Source organism: Apus apus, chromosome 1 (genome assembly GCF_020740795.1).
Source record: "Apus apus isolate bApuApu2 chromosome 1, bApuApu2.pri.cur, whole genome shotgun sequence".
NCBI lineage: Eukaryota > Metazoa > Chordata > Aves > Apodiformes > Apodidae > Apus > Apus apus.
Window position 1 is genome coordinate 205286947 of NC_067282.1, and position 21862 is coordinate 205308808.

Here is a 21862-nt window from a genome sequence, read left to right on the forward strand (position 1 = left end):
GTAGAGAGCTCACCAACAAGAGCAGGTCTGGTGGCACTGACCAGGAACAACCAGAGTCCAGATCCTCAGGTAAGTCCACGGTCACACAGCAGGTCCAGGATGTCAAGACCTACAAACCCAAGTCCACCATGCACCTATTGCAGCTCAAACAAGGACCAAACCATGTGGCCTCAGCTTAAATGCAGCTCCCGTGGCAAGGGGTGGGAGGGTGTGTGGGTGGGAACCCTATAGGAGGACAATTAGTGCTCTCAGGGCCCTGGCACACTAATTTGGGCAGGGTGGCACATGTTCTCTGCACAGTCCCAAGAGGATGTGGTATCGTGCAGTGAATCACCAGCCCCTCGTGACATGTGAAGAAGTGAAAGATTAAATTAATCTTGTCTACCCAGAGCTTGGTTTGTTGCTCATAGTCACCAAACCAGCACATGGACACTCTGCCTGAGGGACAGAAGGGATGGGACTCCCCCAGCCAACAAGAAAGGCCTCAAAAGGCATCAAATGTAGCTGGAGTTACTCCTTTTCTGTGAAGTTGTAGAATCCCAGACTGGTTTGGGTTGGAAGGGACCTCAAAGCCCATCCAGTCCCACCCCTGCATGGGCAGGGACACCTCCCACCATTCCAGGCTGCTCCAAGCCCCATCCAACCTGCCCTTCAACACTGCCAGGGATGGGGCAGCCACAGCTTCCCTGGCCAACCTGGGCCAGGCTCTCCCCACCCTCACAGCCCAGAATTTCTCCCTCACATCTCAGCTCCAGCACCCTCTGCCAGCTGGAAACCCTTCCCCCTGCTCCCATCCCTCCCTGCCCTTGTCCCAAGCCCCTCCCCAGCTTTCCTGGAGCCCCTTCAGGCACTGGAAGGTGCTCTCAGGTCTCCCTGGAGCCTTCTCTTCTCCAGGCTGAACACCCCAACTCTCCCAGCCTGTCTCCAGAGCAGAGCTGCTCCAGCCCTCCCATCATCTCCGGGGCCTCCTCTGGACTCAAAGTCCAGACCTCTGCTGTTGTCCCTGTCTAAAAAGGTTCTTGCAGCCAAGACACAGCTTAGTAATCTCTGCTATTACATGGGAAGGGTCACCTGAGCCCACAGCTTGTGGAGCCCTCATCTCCCAACTTCTCAAGTGTTTGGCAATTCAGTAGGAAAGGGGAGACAATCCACGTTGGACTGAACTTCCCTTGTCCCCTTGACCTCTCTGCTTCAGTTCTGCATCACCTTCTGCTCTCTCACCAGGTCCCAGGCACTTTCTCAACTGCTTTTTTGAGCCCTACACATGCCTTCAAAAGCTGACATTTCCCTTTTTGAACTGCTCTCACTCCTGTCAGAACATCATCTTGTCTCTTGGACTTTCTGGAGGATCCGTCTCAGGGAATTCCACAGAGATGTTGGGGGTGAGAACAACACAAACGTGACCTCCTCAATATTTAGGGAGAAGATACATATATCCCTTTGCCACTTCCACTCAGAATCTCAACAAACTCACATTCCTCAGAAATCCCAGACACATTCCACCTTTGGATAGACATGTCTCTTCTCCTCATCTCCAGCTAGACCAGTCACAGCGACACGGCTCCATCGGCAACTCATCCTCCAGGATGATCCAAGTTAATTGGCTGTAAGGCAATTAATTTGGGATTACTGGAGAGAGAACTGTGATTTCTGTAAGTGAGGGATTATTTCCACACTCCTAATACCCAAGGCACCTTGGGAATGCCCTGGATAGGGAATGAGCAGGGATTTGGGGACGTGGCTCACCATTTGGAGACGTGACTGGCATCACTTGAGGAACAAAAAAACCTCATTTTGATATCTCTGGAAAACCTGCAGCTGTAATAACAGTGGCTGCACTGGAGCTACCTCTTTCCAACACAAATTTCCTTAAATTAGCAAGTCAAGACCTTCAACTTGCCAGGGATTGTCGCCAGATTCCACGAGTCTGAGCCACATGGCAGCTTATGACACACCACAGTCTCCAGCAGGTCGTGGTGGAGCTTTGCCCTCTAGGACAGAAAGGAAAAGGATTAATTGGGAAGGGACTGGGAGAGATCAAATTAGTTACAATCACAGAATTGTCAGGGCTGGAAGAGACCTCTGGAGATCATCCAGTCCAACCCTTCTGCTAAAGCAAGATCCCCTGGAGCACATTCCCCAGGGCTGCATCCAGGGGGGTCTGGAATGTCTCCAGAGAAGGAGACTCCACAGCCTCCCTGGGCAGCCTGGCCCAGGGCTCTGTTTTCCCTCCTATTTCCATGTCACTTCCCATGTTCCAGCCTGTGCCCGTTGCCCCTCGTCCTGTCCCTGGGCACTGCTGAGCAGGGTCTGGCTCCATCCTCCTGCACCCACCCTGAGATACCTGGAGGCATCAAGAAGGTCTCCCCTCAGCCTTCTCCTCTCCAGGCTGAACAGCCCCAGCTCTCTCAGCCTTTCCTCATCAGGGAGATGCTCCAACCCCCCAGGCACCTTTGTTGCCCTCCCCTGGACTCTCTCCAGCAGTTCCCTGTCTCTCTTGACCTGGGGAGCCCAGAACTGGTCCCAGTTCTCCAGATGGGGCCTCACCAGGGCAGAGCAGAGGGGGACAATGACCTCTCTCCACCTCCTGGCCACACTCTTCCTCATGCACCCCAGGATCCCATTGGCCTCCTTGGCCACAAGGGCACATTCCTGGCTCATGGATCATTTACCATCTACCAGGACTCCCAGATCCTTCTCCTCAGAGCTGCTCTCCAGCAGGTCCCCCCCTCACCTATATTGGTCCATGGGGTTCTTCCTCCCCAGGTGCAGGACCCTGCACTTGCCCTTGTTGAACCTCATCAGGTTCCTCTCTGCCCAGCTCTCCAGCCTCTCCAGGTCACCCTGGATGGCAGCACAGCCCTCTGGAGTGTCACCACCCCTCCCAGTTTGGTATCATCAATGAACCTGCTGAGGATACACCCTGTCCCCTCATCCAGGTCACTGATGAAGATGCTGAACAAGACTGGACCAAGTCTTGACCCCCGGGGGACACCCCTGGTTAGTGGCCTCCAACTCCACCCTGCTCCACTGATCACAACCCTCTGAGCTCTGTCCCACACCAGCTCTTTACCCACCTCCCTGCCCCCTCACCCAGCCCACACTCCCTCAGCTTCCTAACGAGGATGATCTACACCTGGAGATGAAAGACTGCCTCTAGCACTGACACCACCCCACGAGGTGGCTCCAAATAATAACTTCTGAGGTTGTGAAGCCTTTTAGGCTGGGAAGTTTTGCAGGAGGGCCACAAGAAGCTTTGCTAAGGGCCACCTGGTGCCAGCAGAAAACACAGAATTGAGGCATATCTTACTCCAGCCCAGCAGACAAGGCAGATAATCAAAATGCCAACTCAGGAGCACAGTAGGCTTTTTCACTCTGATTCCACCAAAGCCTTCCTCATCATATTCCCTCTCTTCTGGTTTCTGACTAGAACCAGGGAGCAAGTAACACCTCCAAAGAGAGGGAAGAGTATCCCATGCAGCCTCAGCACTGGACATGGGATCATCCCTTCTCCAAGTGCTTCCATGTTGGGAGCAGCCCCTCTGTTAGAAATGAAATGTAGTGTTGATTTTGCATTCTAGTGTTAGAAACATCATGTCAGGTTTGGTTCATATATATATATATTTACATATATACTCTAGTGTTAGGAATATATAGTTTGCTTGAGATAAGTGAGATCTCTGTACATTCCAATGACACCAAGAGTGGTTTTACAGCCCAAGAAACTGAGGGACTGAACTGGGCTCCATCTGGGGGATCTGAACATGGAGAAGGAAGACAGCCAAGGGGGCAAGAAAGGTCAAAATCTTACCTTAAAAGGTAAAAAGTAACCTGCTAGAATGGAATGTGTAAACAGGGGTGGGAAACTTATAGGATCATTAGAAGTGTGGGATGGGCTGTAAACCCTGGAGTGCCCAGCCAGGGGGGAAACAGGGGAGGGAACTTTGGGAATAGGGAATAGAAACCATTATTCACCTGACTCTGGGTGTGCCTGCTTGCTTAGGTCACCCATTCTGGCAAGAATGGAAACAAAGTGTGCTTGGCTGAAGGATCCATGTGGGGCTGTTCCTTGGCACGACAGACGTTTCTCACACCTCCACAACCCACTGTCCAGCTGAGCATCTCAGGAGGCCTCGACATGTCAGCAGAGAGGACCCTGATGTTGTGAAGTTGCCTTTTTTTCTTCCTGCCCGTTTGAGTCCCTTGGTTGTGATCCAGGGAAATCTGAGGCGTCCCTGCCCCATGCAGGGGGGTGGGAACATGATGATCTTTAAGGCCCCTTCCAACCTTCACCATTCTGTGATTCTATGAAACCTGGAGCACCCTCAGGTCCTGCTGATCCGTAGCATTTGGGGGATGTGGGGTGGGATTCACCTCCTCTCACCTGAGCTGTGTCAAAGCTGGGAATGGCACCAAAATGAGACTCTTCTTCCTCTGTAACTGATGAAGGGCAGTTCACCCTGTCCCCAAAGAGGCTGGAAGGCCAAAGAAGGCTTTTTAATAACCCTGAAATATGATGCTTTTCTTGCTTTCATCCTCTTGCTTAGGAATTGAGTCAAAGTCAAGAGATTTTCAAACCAACTGAATGTTTCAGCCATGGATCTAGTGAGCCACATTCATCCTGCTTGAATTTGCCTCCTCCAACTCTCATTTTTATTACCACGTGTTCCCAATAACCAGCTTTTTATAAAGGAATAACACATTTCCCCACAGCCTTCACACCGGGACAACCTGGAAGTGACTGTATTGACCCAGATTTGAAGCAGAGAGGGAAAAACTAAGAAACAGGCCAGATAGCTCAGATCATCAGAATTAGAGAGTCATGGAATGGTTTGGTTGGGAAGGTACCTCAAAGATCATCCAGTTCCAACCCCCCTGCATGAGCAGGGACACCTCCCACCATTCCAGGCTGCTCCAAGCTCCATCCAACCTGCCCTTCAACACTGCCAGGGATGGGGCAGCCACAGCTTCCCTGGGCAACCTGGGCCAGGCTCTCCCCACCCTCACAGCCCAGAATTTCTCCCTCACATCTCAGCTCCAGCTCCCTCTGCCAGCTGGAAACCCTTCCCCCTGCTCCCATCCCTCCCTGCCCTTGTCCCAAGCCCCTCCCCAGCTTTCCTGGAGCCCCTTCAGGCCCTGGAAGGTGCTCTCAGGTCTCCCTGGAGCCTTCTCTTCTCCAGGCTGAGCACCCCAGCCCGTCCCCACAGCAGAAGCCTGCTCTGTACAGCCTGCAGCCGGTGCCTACGCCTCTCAAAACTTCACCCCACAACCACGCGCCAGCCGAGAACCCGTTACGGCGGGTAACCGATCGATGGAGCGCTCTAAAACACCGGGGGGAGCCACCACCACCAAGCACCTATCTCCCCTCCCACAGCCCTCACCGCCTCCCCCTCCCGCCGCCATCTTGGCGCCCTCCCCTTCCCGCCTCCCGCAGGGCGGGCGTCCCCATAGCAACAGGCCACGCCCACCCTCCCTCCCCTCCGCCGGCGCGCGGCGGTGACGTCACGGCGGCGGCGGCGCGCGGGGCGTTCGTCCGGCGGGGCTGAGGGGAGCGCGGTCCTGCCCCCCCCGGACCCCCTCCCGGCTGGGGAAAGGGGGCTCCCCCCGCCCTGCCCTCAGGGAATCGTGTGTCCCCTCGCCGTCCTCCGGCCCTCAGCAGGTAGTGTGAGCGCTCCCCGGCACCGCCCGGCTCCTCGGGCCCGCGCTGGTGGGGGGCGGGGGGGGGGGGGGGGGTGTTTCTCGGAGGGGGGGTGTTTCTCGGAGGGGGGGTTGCCCGGAGGCGAGGGGGGTGGGAGGGAGCTGGGGCCGGGTAGAGCTTTGGGGCCGCGTCTGTGGGATGTGTTGGGGCGTGGGGGCGTGGGGGGGAGATGTGGGGCCTCCTCTGTGTGACTTAGGATGGGGGGGGGAGATGTGGGGCCTCCTCTGTGTGACAGGGCTTAGGATGGGGGGGGGAGATGTGGGGCCTTCTCTATGTGACAGGGCTTAGGAATTGGGGGGGAGATGTGGGGCCTCCTCTGTGTGACAGGGCTTAGGAATTCAGGGGGGGAGATGTGGGGCCTTCTCTATGTGACAGGACTTAGGAATTGGGGGGGAGATGTGGGGCCTCCTCTGTGTGACAAGGTTTAGGAATTGGGAGGGGGGGGAGATGTGGGGCCTCTTCTGTGTGACAGGGCTTAGGAATTGGGGGGGGGAGATGTGGGGCCTCTTCTGTGTGACTTAGGAATTGGGGGGGGGAGATGTGGGGCCTCTTCTGTGTGACAGGGCTTAGGAATTGAGGGGGGGAGATGTGGGGCTTCTTCTGTGTGACAGGGCTTAGGAATTGGGGGGGGGAGATGTGGGGCCTCTTCTGTGTGACAGGGCTTAGGATGTGGGGCCTCCTCTGTGTGACAGGGCTTAGGAATTGGGGGGGGAGATGTGGGGCTTCTTCTGTGTGACAGGGCTTAGGAATTGGGGGGGGGAGATGTGGGGCCTCCTCTGTGTGGTGGGGGGGTGGGCAAGGGGAGCTGTGGAGCAGCTCGTGTGGAACAGTGAGGGGGGCAGTGAGGCAGGTTGTTGATGTTGGGGTCTGGGTGGGGGGGAGCTTTAGAGACCACCCCCATGGTGGGGGGGATGTGGAGACTGCCTGTGTGTGCCAGTGGGGTCTGGGCAGGGAGAGCTCGGAGGTTCCCTGGGCAGGGGAAGCAGGGGGGCTGTTTCATGTGTGACAGTTAGATCTGGGTGGAGGGTGCTGGGGGCTCTGGGGGGGAAAGGGGAGGTGTGGGGGACCCCCGTGCGTGGCACTGGGGTCAGTGCCTTAGGGGGTAGCCAGGGTGAGGCCTTTCTTCCTTAACTCTGCCTTAGCAGATGAGGGCAGGGGGTAGGGGAGGACATATTTCAGTCTGGAGGTGAAAACCTTGCCCCCCAATCCTCCTGAATTAGTAGAATGGGACCAAATCTCTCTTATTTCAGCACCCTCATAGTACAACTTCTGCTTCTGCAGGAGGATGTGGTTGAGAGGGAAAAGTTAGGAGTGTGGGGAGGGGGGACAGGATCTCTGCTGAGGGCTGCTACATTTCTCAGCATGGGAAGGGAAGTCTTGGGGCTCAAACTGCATGAAAAACCTGTCAAAAAAAGTACCAGGCACCACTGAAGTGACAATACTGACAGTGAAGTGGATAAAATAAATACTCAGTATTTTTACTGGTAAAAATAATCTGCCTTGTTTGGTTTTTTTCAAACACTAAACATGACTCTGGCTGGAGATAAAAGTCCGTTTATGTAGTTTGTTCTGGATTACTGCCTTTCCTTCTTTACTCTTGTGCTGACTGAGAATCTTCCTGCATACATTGGACAGATTTTGTCTTTTCCCTCTGTTTGTTGTTAGCCTCAGAATGACACCAGAGCAGAGCCCAGCAACTTCCCTCATCGACAGGACCATCAAGATGAGGAAAGAGACTGAAGCCAGGAAGGTGGTCTTGGCCTGGGGGCTCCTCAACGTGTCAGTTGCAGGCATGATATACACTGAAATGTATGTTCCTTCTTACCTCTGCTTCCCACAGTCCAGTTTGGTAGATCCCTCAATATTTCCAGGGACTGAACAGTTGCAAAATCTGCTTGGTTTTCCCTTTCAGGTCTGGAAAACTCATCAGCTCCTATTACAACATCACATACTGGCCACTCTGGTATATTGGTGAGTCACTGCTGCATTTCATTTGATTTCCAGGTTTCTTCTCTATTTTGCCTTATCAGTTTTATTGCTAGAAATGTAACTTTTCATCCAGCCATGTATGTGTTTCTTTCATGTCAATCAAAACTTAGCTTTGCTTGAACCTGTCGGGATTTCAGCATTTTTAGTGTCAGGTGAGGAGTGTTAAGAGCTTTCTTAGATGTATGATGAGAGGGCAGGTTTGCTGCTTTAAATATGTTTGATGTGTGGAGAACATTGCAGGTTGTCCTGGGTTGTACTGTGGGTGGGGAGAACATTTCATAATAATTAACGTTTGTTTTGGCTAACTAACTGTATTAATTAGTGTTAGAGAAGGAAGCAGGGAGAAAAGCCATGAGATGAGGGACAGATGATTTGATGGGAGGTGATTTTTGAGAAGTACCCTGAAACTTGATTGCAGTAGTTTAAGTCCTTTTTGGAGAATCACAGAATGGGTTGGGTTGGAAGGGACCTCAAAGATCATCCCGTTCCAACCCCCTGCCATGGGCAGGGACACCTCCCACCATTCCAGGCTGCTCCAAGCCCCATCCAACCTGCCCTTCAACACTGCCAGGGATGGGGCAGCCACAGCTTCTCTGGGCAACCTGGGCCAGGCTCTCCCCACCCTCACAGCCCAGAATTTCTCCCTCACATCTCAGCTCCAGCTCCCTCTGCCAGCTGGAAACCCTTCCCCCTGCTCCCATCCCTCCCTGCCCTTGTCCCAAGCCCCTCCCCAGCTTTCCTGGAGCCCCTTCAGGCACTGGAAGGTGCTCTAAGGTCTCCCTGGAGCCTTCTCTTCTCCAGGCAGAACACCCCAACTCTCCCAGCCTGTCTCCAGAGCAGAGCTGCTCCAGCCAGTTTTTAACAATTCCATTTTAGCAGTATCAATTAATCTGAATACAGAAAGGAAACTTATCTCCTGTTGTTCTTGCATAAGAAGGTGAAGAAATCCTAGGTATTTTCCAAAATTTGTACTGATTTACATTGTCCATCTCCTGCCTTTTGCCAACAATTCACTTTCCTTGTTCCTCATGCTCAAGACCCTCTGTGTCTCCTCCAGAACTTGCCTTTGCATCTCTCTTCAGCCTGAATGCCCTGTTTGACTTCTGGAGGTACTTCAAGTACACAGTGGCACCAACCAGCTTGGTCATGAGTCCTGGCCAGCAGACCCTGCTGGGCTTGCAGAATGCAGGTGGGTGTCACAAATACTTTTTTAATTTTGAGATGATTCCTTTCTCAATGGCAGGATTCTTGAGTGAACTGAGCTCTGAAGTACCTCATCTGAACTGAGTGATAAACTGAGTTACCTGTAGGATCACTGGCTGGTTTGGGATGGAAGAGACCTTAAAAATCATCTAGTTCCAACCCCCCTGCATGGGCAGGGACACCTCCCACCATTCCAGGCTGCTCCAAGCCCCATCCAACCTGCCCTTCAACACTGCCAGAGATGGGGCAGCCACAGCTTCCCTGGGCAACCTGGGCCAGGCTCTCCCCACCCTCACAGCCCAGAATTCCTCCCTCCCATCTCAGCTCCAGCTCCCTCTGCCAGCTGGAAACCCTTCCCCCTGCTCCCATCCCTCCCTGCCCTTGTCCCAAGCCCCTCCCCAGCTTTCCTGGAGCCCCTTCAGGCACTGGAAGGTGCTCTCAGGTCTCCCTGGAGCCTTCAAGTCTCCAGGCTGAACTAGTACTGGGCAACCTGGGCCAGTGTCTTTTCCAGCTTCTCTTTTTTTTCCTCTCTGTGACTTGACTGCTGAGTTCTGTAGGAGCCAGATTTTTCTCCTGTCCTTTCTAACATCTGTACAGAATTGCTTCAAGATGGCACCACGTGTCCCATTTTCTTCTGCATTGAAAGGGGGAGAAGAGTTTCGGGGCAGTAACCTCTGGTTTTCCCTCCCTGCAGCTGTACAAACCACCCCCCCCCGGGAGCTGACAGCGAAGAAGGTCCCGTCTGCGACGCCTTCTCCTCCCATCCAGGGTCAGAGTGTGCTGAGTTACAGCCCTTCCCGTTCTCCCAGTACCAGCCCAAAGTTTCCCACTGGTTGTCTCACAGGATACAGCCCCCAGCTCCAGGCTCTGCCAGGCAGCAGCCCTTCCTATAGCAGCACTGCCACCTACTCACCCAGCAGCAGCTATGGTAAGGTAAGGACCAAGGCAGCTCCCAAGGGGACACATTGCTCCTTGTGTTGTCCATCAAAGCTGAGCAGCAGCCAGCAGAGAATTGTGTGTGTTTGCTCCTTTTGTGAAGCAGGTGGAAAATTGTCCTGTCAGGATTTTTCCTTTTTCCCTAGTGTCACTCTACTTGTTTTAGGGTGGCTGCTTTGTTTCAGAGCAGAGCAAAAAGAGGAAACCAAGATACAAAGCTGGGGGGAATGTTGAGGGGCAGGTTGGATGGGGCTTGGAGCAACCTGGGCTGGTGGGAGGTGTCCCTGCCCATGGCAGGGGGTTGGAACTGGATGAGCTTTAAGGTCCCTTCCAACCCAAACTATCCCATGGTACAATAAGATGCTGTGATTCTCACAAAAACCCCAACCTAAACCCCAAGCAGGAGTCTTTTATATTCATGTTGTTTCAAGGAGGAATTCTGTCTCCCTCACATGACACGGCCATTTATTTTTATCCACCCAAGGCTTCCAGCTTCAGCCCCTCTCCCAGTGGATCCCCCTACACCACCACTGTTGGACCAGTGGAAAGTGGTGGCCTGAGGTCTCGTTACCGCTCCTCACCCATCCTCTATAATTCTCCTGCTGGCAAAGAAGACTACATGACAGACCTGAAGTCACTGGACACCTTCCTTAGAAATGAAGAGGAGAAACAGCACAGAGTTCAACTGGGTAAGTCAACGTGGGATTGGAAAAGCTTGGTGTGGAGAAGGTGTTTGGTTTATTTGAGATTGGCTTATTTGAGATTGGCTTTTGCAGGAGAGGGAAGTTGGAAAGGATTCCAGCACTAGTTCAGCCTGGAGAAGAGAAGGCTCCAGGGAGACTTTAGAGCACCTTCCAGTGCCTGAATGGGCTCCAGGAAAGCTTGGGAGGGACCTGGGACAAGGGTGTTTAGTAATAGAACCAGGGGAATGGCTTTAGTCTGGAAGTGAGAAGATTTAGGTGAGACATGAGGAAGAAATTCTTTGCTGTGAGGGTGAGGAGACCCTGGCCCAGGTTGCCCAGAGAAGCTGTAGCTGCCCCATCCCTGGCAGTGTTGAAGGGCAGGTTAGATGGGGCTTGGAGCAGCCTGGAATGGTGGGAGGTGTCCCTGCCCATGGCAGGAGGGTTGAACTAGGTGTTCTTTAAGGTCCTTTCCATCCCAAACCATTCCATGGTTCTAAGATGTGATTCTATGGTAACCACCTTGGTAAAGGTGGCTGTTGGCCAGTTTGGTCTTCTAGTGAGTAATTAGGACATGAGGTAGGACACCATCAGTGCTACATGACTCTGTGGCTTAGGAGCTTCAGGAAGCTTCCCTCCAAAATACTCTTGGATAGAATGGATGCTGCTCTTGCAGCCTGTTGAAACGTGTGCTGGTGGATTATCTCTGTCAGGGTGATGGATGGGCTTTATCACCTTGAGGAGGGTTACCTCATGGAGGAGACATTTCAGATCATGGGGTTGAGTTGCCCGCATCAGGTTTTTGTCTTGGGTAGGAGCAATCAAGAGGCACGTGGGATCAGTGTTCATGCAGACTGGCTGCAGCCTGTGTATTCATGGCAGTTGGTGGTCCTGTCTCTTGTCACAGACTGACCTGCTGCCTCTGCTGGTGCTTCCAGAATTCCTTGGCAACAACTATTCATGACTGCTTAATGAATCTTTGCAGGAAGTTCAGATTCCAGCTCCCCTTCCAGCAGCCCAACGTTTTGGAACTACAGCCGTTCCATGGCAGACTATGCCCAGGTGCTGAGGAAGTTCCAGTATCAGCTGGCCTGCAGGTCCCAGGCTCCCTCAGCACACAAGGATGAAGCTGATCTGAGCTCCAAACAGGCTGCAGAAGAGGTAAATTCTGTGGGAAAGAGGGGAGCAACAGGCCTCTAAAACACACAGCTTTGTGCAAAGGTTTGGATGGGGCTGCACCAAAAATGTTGGAGGGAGAGAAATCCTCTGGCATTGAACCACCTGTGTACAAGCTTCCCTGAGAATGGAATTTTCAGTTTCTCAGTTGTAGTTGGAAAATGATTTCTCCCTTGGAGCGCGAGGCTCACACTGACTGAAGTACATTTGTGACATAAAAAGTGACATTAAAAATGTGCTGCAGCTGCTCTGTGTTTAACCCAGTGGGAGAGCTGAAGGATGCAGAGCAGCCTGGGCTGGTGGGAGGTGTCCCTGCCCATGCAGGGGGGTTGGAACTAGATGGTCTTTAAGGTCCCTTCCAATCCAAACCATTCCATGATTCTGTGCTAGGGCCTTTATGCTTCCACCTGAAGAAGGACTGATGCAAAGGGACAAACTTCTTGTGGCTTCAATTACATTTGATCAATTTTCTTGATTTCTACATTCATCTAATGAAGCTTCCTGTTCAAATACCTCGAAACCAAGCCTACAGTGCACAACAGTTTTATCCCAATACAGCTTAAAACTGGATGTGGGCTCATGCAAGATGGTTTATACCAGGAGTAGAGAGTTCTCTTAAGTTCTTATATATCCTTACTAAACCTTTCCACAGGTTTGGGCACGGGTGACAATGAACCGACAGCTCCTCGACCACATGGATTCCTGGACTGCCAAGTTCAGAAATGTAAGTCCCATCTCCAAGGAATGCCAAGTTTTGAAGAACAAGTGCAGCTGAGTGGACAGCCACCTCCATGGGCCTGGTTTGCCCATGGTTTGCTCCCAAACCTCAGGCCAGCTTCCTTCAGTTCCCCAATCCTGTCACTCTACAAATCCCACATCTACTTTTTTATCAGCTCCTTGATTTCCTGAAACAAATGGGAGAGGGAGTGGACCCATCAAAGTACAAATGTGTATGGATGGAGGGCTGTGCTCCATAATGCCCCTTTCCTCATTGTTCAGAAAAGCTGTATCTGATCCTTTGTGGGGATTTGTTTTCCTGACTCCTTTACATGGAATTTTATGGCCTTTTAGAAGATTTTAAAGTCATTTAAACTCTGCCTAACTTCATACTCTAATTTTCTCCTTGCTTGGCCTCATTTGTTAAGCTGCTTTGTGATTGTAACAATAATGATTAGTGGGGTGTGAGTTAAGACCTGCATTGTTTGGGTTTTTTACATCTTTTTGTTGCTTCTGACCTCTTGAATTTTCACCTCTTTTCTTTCCCAGTGGATTAATGAGACTATCCTGGTACCTCTTGTCCAAGAGATCGAGTCTGTGAGCACTCAGCTGAGAAGAATGGGGTGTCCAGAGCTGCAGATTGGAGGTGGGATGAGGCAGTAGCTTTGGGTGGGGGATTGATGGAAGGGCTGGGGTGATAGAAATATATAAAAATCAGATGATTTATAAATCAGGTCTGTTAAATCTCTCTGTTCCTTTACCACTCTGTAGGGGTGTGGTCTTTGTTCCATGTCATACATTTCATTCAGCTGGAAATGTTCTTCATAAGACTTCAGGAGATGAAGTCACACTGATGCTTGTTTCATTTAAAATTCATAACCCACCCTTTTTATTTCTTTTTTTTTTTCTTTTTCCCCCTAAACTTACTGCTGGGGATTTACAGGCTCAAATTCTCATTGATTATAGCATAGGAAACTCAGAAAAGATTTCAAGGCTCTCATTGTGTCCCTATAAACCCTCAGTGTCTCCAGTCCTATGTGCTTTTCCAACTTCTTCCTTGAAATCAGCTGCTTTCTGAAAGAAATACTTGTTTTAAGTGGTGATGATCTGGAGTTGGGGTACAATTTTGAATTAATTGCTCCTCTTGTTGCTTCAAATGTATATCCCCTTCACCAAGAAGTGGATTTGCTGGGCTACATTTCCATTCAATCCACCTTTTTTGGGTAGTTTGTTGTAGTGTCTCCTCGAGAGCTGCATCTCTTGTGGTGCCTGTAGAAGGACTGGTCAGTGCTGGTCTTGTCCCCACCTCATTAATCTCCCTCTGCTCTTCAAAGTGGATGTTGCTTCCTTGTAGCTTTGATGTTCTGTGAAGCACCTGCTGCTTCCCTGGGATGGAAATGAGCATCTGAGGCAGTGTCACATGGTAAATACTTCAGAGAATCATGGAGTGGTTTGGGTTGGAAGAGACCTTGAAGATCATCCAGTTCCACCCCCCGTGCATGGGCAGGGACACCTCCCACCATTCCAGGCTGCTCCAAGCCCCATCCAACCTACCCTTCAACACTGCCAGGGATGGGGCAGCCACAGCTTCTCTGGGCAACCTGGGCCAGGCTCTCCCCACCCTCACAGGGAAGAATTTCTTCCTGATGTCCAACCTAACTCTCCCCTCTTCCAGCTGGAAACCCTTCCCCCTCATCCCATCCCTCCCTGCCCTTGTCCCAAGTTCCTCCCCAGCTTTCCTGGAGCCCCTTCAGGCACTGGAAGCTGCTCTAATGTCTAAGACCCTCATTTTGTTTTTGTTTTGTATTGAAACTCTCCAGTTATTTTTCTGGATAACAACCTGTCTCATCAGTTGGTCATCATTATAACAGGGTTTTAATTTTTTTAAATAAACATGGTAACAATTTGATTTTTACTACCAAGTAATATTTTAAAACATATTTAAGCAATCACAGACATTTCTTTCTAGACATCTTAGTTTTTATTTTGTAAGAAATAGGCTCCTTTATCATTTTAAGAAGAGATACATCTCCTTGTGTAGGTACCTGTGATAGATGCAAAGTTAAATTTAGATGAAAACTGGAATTCATTAAAAAATCCACAGACCATCTTCATCTCCTAGAAAAGGAAAAGCAGCCATTTCTCACGTGTACAAACGTTCAGTCTTTGAAACATTTTGTAAGTGGAATTTGTAGTTAGGAATGAAGCTGGTGACCTCTGGTCACTGTGTCCTCCCAGATGACAGGGTGAATATTTCTAGGGCTTTAAATGGGGCAGGGAAAGGGAGAGCACTTGGCAGGGATGTGTCTGGGGTGGTTGTAGCTGACCTGGCCTGTCTCTTGCTGTGTTGCAGAAGCCAGCATCAGCAGCCTGAAGCAGGCAGCACTTGTGAAAGCTCCACTCATTCCCACCCTGAATGCCCTGGTGCAGTACCTGGATCTGTCACCAAACCAGGAGTATTTGGTGGAAAGGATCAAAGGTAGGTGGTGTCACCGTGCTGAAACACTTCCCTGCCACTCTGGGGTGTTGGTGGCTCCAGTGGAGTTGCCTGAAGAGTCATGGCAGGGATGAGAGCTGCTTTTAAGCAGGAGAATTGTAGGTCAGGGATGGAAGGGACCTCTGGAGATCATCAAGTCCTGCCAGATCCTGCCAGAGCAGGATCCAGTACTTGAAAGGGGCCTACAGGAAAGCTGGGGAGGAGCTTCTCATCAGAGAAGACAGTGATGGGACAAGGGGTGATGGTTTTAAAATGAGAGAGGGGAGATTTAGGTGAGAGATTAGGAAGAAGTTCTTCTCTCTAAGGGTGGTGAGGAACTGGGATGGGTTGCCCAGGGAGGTTGTTGATGCCCCATCCCTGGAGATTTTTAAGGCCAGGTTGGATGAGGTTTTGTGCAACCTGGTCTAGTGGTTCCCTTCTCATGGCAGGGGGATTGGAACTTGGTGATCTTTAAGGTCCCTTCCAACCTTCATGATTCTATGATCCCCCAGGGCAGGTCACTCAGAAAGGCACCCAGACAGGTCTGGAAAGTCTCCAGAGAAGGAGCCTCCACAGCCTCTCTGGGCAGCCTGTCCCAGGGCTCTGTCACCCTCACAGGAAAGAAGTTTCTCCTCATGTTGAGGAGAGATGTTTCTTCCCAACTTTCTCTTTTCACAGTCACACAGGACTTGGATGCACCTTTGGGGATGGGTTTTAAAAGCTTGATTTCTCATTCCCCTCCTGTGTGCTCGTGGTGCAAAGTGCTGGATTTTAATCCATTCATCACAAATCAAAACCACCCTGTACATTTGCCTCCCATATGATCACCTTCACAGGCATTTCATTCCCTGAACTCTCTCCTATTTTGAAAACTGGAAACCTGTAGGAAGCCCCTGAAATGAGCATAAAATACCACTTTTATACACTTTTAACCCCCAGTAAGTGAATAAATCCTGTTGCTTTCAGAGCTTTCCCAGGGAGGCTGCATGAGCTCGTTCAGATGGAACAGAGGAGGGGATTTCAAAGGCCGAAAGTGGGACACTGACCTGCCCACTGACTCCTCTGTAAGTTCTTGAAGACCTCTCATGACAACACCTTAAATCTTTGGAAGTGGGAAGGCAGGAATTGTTTTGAGGAACGTGGGAAAATCCTGTTTGCATCGTTGACACAGATAATCCCCTTGTAGTTGGCAAGATTCTATGGGGAATAATGCAAAAGGCAGGAGTGCTGGTTCATTGGGGGATGTTTTGTGAGAAACCTGAAGCTGTTGCAGTTCCTGTTGGAGAGAAAACTTGTAGTGACCTCAGCCCCTTCATCTGCAAGGCCAGGAGGATCAGCTCCTCAGTGGAAGGAATGACTTAAAAATTCAACTGAGGGAATGAAAATAAGTTTTGAAAAGACCACAGAACAATCCAGGGAGTAGAAAACAGGCTTTGGAGTGTGACTTTTAAGCTAAACTCTGTATCTGAAAGTAGAGTTTGGGTGATGTATTTTATTATCCCCCACTGTAAATAGATTTTCAGTTCCTTGGGAGAATAAAACCCAGGAATATCAGAGCTTCCCAAATTGGCTGACAAATATCTAACCATTTTCAGTTGTACAAAATCAGTCCTAAAATGGGATTTGATTTTCTGTTTGTGAAAAGGATGAAATATTTGGTAGTTTCTTGGCCATGGGGCAACTCTTGGTGTCTTGAAATCAACAAGGTGAAGAATTCCAGAGTGTTGAAAGATCATGAGACAGAGGATTCAGTCTTTTATCACAACCAGCTGGGAGAGGTGGTGTTGGGGGCAGGAAATGAAACTTGAAGAGTTCTCTGCTCCAAGAGATTAAAATAAACAGGAGGTTTTGACATCACTTACTCAAGATAATCAATATAAAAAAAAATATTAAAACTACAATTTTGCATATATTTTTTTTTTGTTCCTCACACTGGAGGCAACACAAAGCTCTGGTTTCCAAGGTGCATCTCCCAAAATTCTGGAGGCTTCTGGCATTTGGCCCAGAGAAACTCTTTTGGGTTTTTTTGTCCATGGAACAGATCCTGTTCTAGACAACAAACACAGACATCACCAGCTGGCAGCTCATTTACCCACATCAAATGTTGAGGGCCCTCCAGGAAGGGTTAAAACACACAGAGGCTGTGGTGGGGGTTTCTGGATGCTCCTTCCAGGACTTGATTTCAAAATGGTGATGTTTTTCAGAAGATTTATGGCCAAGCTCAGGTTTTTCCAGTGATTTTTAATTTGCCTTTCTGAGGGGAAAAAGGAGAAATCTGCTGGATTGGTGCAGTGTCAGGGAAGCTGTGATTTGATTTCATCTGCCAATCTCAGCCAGAATCCTTGCAGCTTGTACCAGAGCCCATGGATAAAACAGCTGCCCTGGAGATCTCAGGCTCCATATGTCAATCAGATCCATGGCTTTGCCAGATTCTGCAGGAATTCTGAGAGGATGAGGATGACAAGAAAGCTGCTGCATTTTTAAGGCTGCTGAAGTGAGATTTTGGTTTTCTCTGCCCAGATCATCATGCACGTGTTCTGCACTTACCTTGACTCCAGGCTGCCTCCTCACCCCAAGTATCCCGACGGGAAAACCTTCACTTCCCAACACTTCATCCAGACCCCGGATAAACCAGGTATTGGCACTCACAGTTCCCTGCTCTTGGATAGAATCACAGACTGGTTTGGGTTGGAAGGGACCATAAAGATCATCTAGTTCCAACCCCCCTGCATGGGCAGGGACACCTCCCACCATTCCAGGCTGCTCCAAGCCCCATCCAACCTGCCCTTCAACACTGCCAGGGATGGGGCAGCCACAGCTTCCCTGGGCTACCTGGGCCAGGCTCTCCCCACCCTCACAGCCCAGAATTTCTCCCTCACATCTCAGCTCCAGCTCCCTCTGCCAGCTGGAAACCCTTCCCCCTGCTCCCATCCCTCCCTGCCCTTGTCCCAAGCCCCTCCCCAGCTTTCCTGGAGTCCCTCCAGGCACTGGAAGGTGCTCTCAGGTCTCCCTGGAGCCTTCTCTTCTCCAGGCTGAACACCCCAACTCTCCCAGCCTGGCTCCAGAGCAGAGCTGCTCCAGCCCTCCCATCATCTCTGGGGCCTCCTCTGGCCTCTCTCCAACAGCTCCATGTCCTTCCTGTGTTGGGGACCCCAGAGGTGGCCCCAGCCCTGCAGGGGGTCTCAGCAGAGCAGAGGGGACAATCCCCTCCCTGGCCCTGCTGGTCACCCTGCTGGTGACAGCCCAGGACACGGGTGGTTTCTGGGCTCCAGCACATGGTGCTGGCTCCTGTTGAGCTTCTCCTCACCCAACACCCCCAAGTCCTTCTCCTCAGGGCTTCTATCCATCTATTCTCCTCCCAGCCTGGATTTGTCCTTGGGATTGCCCCCACCCATGGGCAGGTCCCTGCGCTCGGCCTTACTGAACTTCATGAGGTTCACATGGTCTCACCTCTCCAGCCTGCCCAGGTCCCTCTGGATGCCATCCCTTCCCTCCAGCATGTCACCACACTACACAGCTTGGTGTCATCAGCAAACCTGCTCGGGGGTTCTTCTCAGCTCACCTCAACACCCCTCAACATTCCCATTGTCTTTTCCTTCCCAGACACTTCCAATGAAAACGTGTTCTGCATCTACCAGAGCAGCATCAACCCACCCCACTACGAGCTGATCTACCAGCGCCACGTCTACAACCTGCCCAAGGTACCGTGGCCCTCCTGCCCTCCTCCTGCTGCCAGGAAAGCAGCTCTTATTTGGGTTGGTTTTTAGGAATTAGCCACATTTACTGAATACAGTGTACAGTTCTGGTGCCCTCAGCACCAGAAAGATACAGACCTGTTGGAGAGGGTCCAGAGAAGGGCCACCAAGATGATCCAAGGCCTGGAGCAGCTCTGCTCTGGAGACAGGCTGGGAGAGTTGGGGTGTTGAGCCTGGAGAAGAGAAGGCTCCAGGGAGACCTTAGAGCACCTTCCAGTGCCTGAAGGGGCTCCAGGAAAGCTGGGGAGGGGCTTTTCATCAGAGAAGACAGTGATAGAACTAGGGGTGATGGTTTTAAACTGAGAGAGGGGAGATTTGGGTGAGAGATTAGGAAGAAATTCTTCACTCTAAGGGTGGTGAGGAACTGGGATGGGTTGCCCAGGGAGGTTGTTGATGCCCCATCCCTGGAGGTTTTTAAGGCCAGGTTGGAGGAGGTTTTGTGCAACCTGGTCTGGTGGTTCCCTGCTCATGGCAGGGGGGTTGGAACTTGGTGATCTTTAAGGTCCCTTCCAACCTTCACCATTCTATGATTCTAATACTTACACACAGACTGGCCCAGTGCAGGAATGAAACATCAGCTTGGTCTTTGACCACACATGGTGCTTGTCTGCTGCTACACAACAGCTTTAATACCTATTTCAGATACAAAACCACCTCTCCAGTAGCTTCCTCATTTTTATTTTCTATTTATTTATTTTAGAGTAAGTCCTGTGCATTGTCACCCCCTGAGGCCAGCTCATCCATAGGGCTTCTGGGGGGGAAGCTTCCAGCACCAAAACAGTGAAACTCTTACATTTCATTTTCATTTCACAGTAAATTTTGATTTTAATTCTCTGTTGTTGCTGGATCTCTGCTTTCCAAAAAGCTCCAGAATGTGAAGCATTTGGAGATGATCACCTGATCTAGTGGGAGGTGTCCCTGCCTGTGCAGGGGGATTGGATCTAGATCATCTTTAATGTCCCTTTTCTCTTTCTGCGGATTCAGGGCAGAAACAACATGTTCCACACCTTGCTGATGTTCCTGTATATTATAAAGACAAAAGAATCTGGGATGTTGGGGTGAGTTCCTGTCATTCCCTGGAATTGCGCCAGGTATGGGATGTGAGTGGAGCCACCCTGGTTTGAAGCACCAGCTCTTGAAGGCACCTCACACCAAACAAGCTTTGAAGCCCAGAAACCACCCTGTGTGTCCTGGGCTGTCACCAGCAGGGTGACCAGCAGGGCCAGGGAGGGGATTGTCCCCTCTGCTCTGCTCTGCTGAGACCCCCCTGCGGGGCTGGGGCCACCTCTGGGGTCCCCAGCACAGGAAGGACATGGAGCTGTTGGAGAGAGGCCAGAGGAGGCCCCGGAGATGCTGGGAGGGCTGGAGCAGCTCTGCTCTGGAGCCAGGCTGGGAGAGCTGGGGTGTTCAGCCTGGAGAAGAGAAGGCTCCAGGGAGACCTGAGAGCAGCTTCCAGTGCCTGAAGGGGCTCCAGGAAAGCTGGGGAGGGGCTTGGGACAAGGGCAGGGAGGGATGGGAGCAGGGGGAAGGGTTTCCAGCTGGCAGAGGGAGCTGGAGCTGAGATGTGAGGGAGAAATTCTGGGCTGTGAGGGTGGGGAGAGCCTGGCCCAAGTTGCCCAGGGAAGCTGTGGCTGTCCCATCCCTGGCAGTGTTGAAGGGCAGGTTGGATGGGGCTTGGAGCAGCCTGGAATGGTGGGAAGTGTCCCTGCTCATGCAGGGGTGGGACTGGATGAACTCTAAGGTCCTTTCCAACCCAAACCATTCCACCATTCCATGATTCTACGAAATGCTACGGCAGGACAGATATTGATGGTGTTAAAATCATCCTCTGGGTTGAGACACAACCTCAGTTTCTCCATCCATCTGGATAGATCTGATGTGCACGAGAAATAAAACCAACGTCCAGGTTCCCCCTCACTCTGACAGACCCACGCCCCATCCCCAGCCCCACCCCTGCCTGGGAGATGCTGATGTGTCAAGCGGATCAGTTTTTGTTCCATGTTTCAATTCTCTTGCCATTTATTGTCACCGCTTCTGGTTTCGCAGGCGGGTGAACCTCGGATTATCCGGAGTCAACGTCCTGTGGATTTTTGGGGAATAACCTCTCCAGGGGGATCCCACCTCAGAGGAACACCCCTCCCTTGGTGCCACGAGCGGAGCAGCATCGTTACCTGCTTGAGTTAATGAATTGCAGCTCTGCTCTGAGGGCAGAGGGGACATGTTTTTAACTCCTGCGCGGGTTTGGTGACGGGGGGGTTGGAACGTTCTGTCCCGGTGCCGCGGGAACACCGGGCAGGTTTTCTCTTCCCAGCTCCTGCCCTGAACAAATCCTGTTTTCAAAAGGGTTTTGCAGTTTCTGTTCCCTGTGTCCATCCGGGGCGTCACCTCTGATCTGAGATTGACTGGTCTGAACCAAGGTTAACTAGTTTCAACTGACCTTAACTAATCCAAACCAAGATTAACTGAACCAAACTGATGTTAACTGGTCTGAACCGAGCTTGACTGATCCAAACAGGTTAACTCATCTGAACCAAGGTTAACTGGTCTGAACTGAGGTTCGCTGATCTGAACTGAGATTAACTGGTCTGAACTGAGCTTAACTGATCTGAGTTTAACTGATCTGAACAGACTTTAACTAATCTGAACCAAGATTAACTGATCTCAACTGAGCTTAACTGATCTGAACCAAGCTTGACTGATCTGAACTAGCTTTAACTAATCTGAACCAAGATTAACTGATCTGAGCCAAGGTTAACTGATCTGAACCAAGTCTTAACTGATCTGAACTGAGGTTGACTGATGTGAACTGAGTTTAGTTGATCTGAACTGAGCTTGGAACTGAACTTAATTGGTCAGAACTGACCTTAACTAATCTCAGTTGACCTCAACTAATCTGAACTGAGCTTAATTGATCAGAACTGAGTTAAAACTGACCAGAACTAGGTTTAACTGTTCTGAACTGAGCTTAACTGATCAGAACTGCCCTGAACTGGGTTGAACTGCTGGTAACCAAGTTTAACTGCTCTGAACTGAGCTTCACTGACCTCAGGACCAAACTCCACCCCCCACGCCCAGGATCGCGTCGCCGCACAGAACGATCCAGCCCTTTGGCCCAAGGCGTCGGGATCCCAGGAATTCCAGATGGATCCAGGAAAATCCCAACCCAGACTCGTTTGGCTTCATCCAGTGATTCGAAACCCCAGGATTATGTTAATTGCAGTTGGGTTTCCTG

General features: G+C 51.0%; 1 protein-coding gene across 2 annotated transcripts; it reads left to right on the forward strand.

Annotated features, from left to right (window-relative positions):
• The first annotated feature begins 5517 nt into the window (after positions 1 to 5517).
• TMEM209 (transmembrane protein 209) lies at positions 5518 to 20975 on the forward strand. 2 transcript variants are annotated; one of them, XM_051612352.1, is made up of 15 exons: positions 5519 to 5659; positions 7364 to 7507; positions 7611 to 7669; positions 8745 to 8876; positions 9585 to 9823; positions 10311 to 10515; positions 11492 to 11667; positions 12335 to 12406; positions 12949 to 13045; positions 14753 to 14878; positions 15842 to 15939; positions 17396 to 17510; positions 18479 to 18576; positions 19615 to 19688; positions 20677 to 20975. In XM_051612352.1, the coding sequence occupies exons 2-15, from the start codon at positions 7371 to 7373 to the stop codon at positions 20729 to 20731; spliced, it is 1683 nt and encodes a 560-aa protein (XP_051468312.1). In that variant the 5' UTR covers positions 5519 to 5659; positions 7364 to 7370; the 3' UTR covers positions 20732 to 20975. The 2 variants fall into 2 exon arrangements, with proteins under 2 accessions (XP_051468321.1, XP_051468312.1); XM_051612361.1 differs by lacking the exons at positions 19615 to 19688; positions 20677 to 20975 and adding an exon at positions 19331 to 19589 and having other exon boundaries at positions 5518 to 5659.
• The last annotated feature ends 887 nt before the right edge of the window (positions 20976 to 21862 follow it).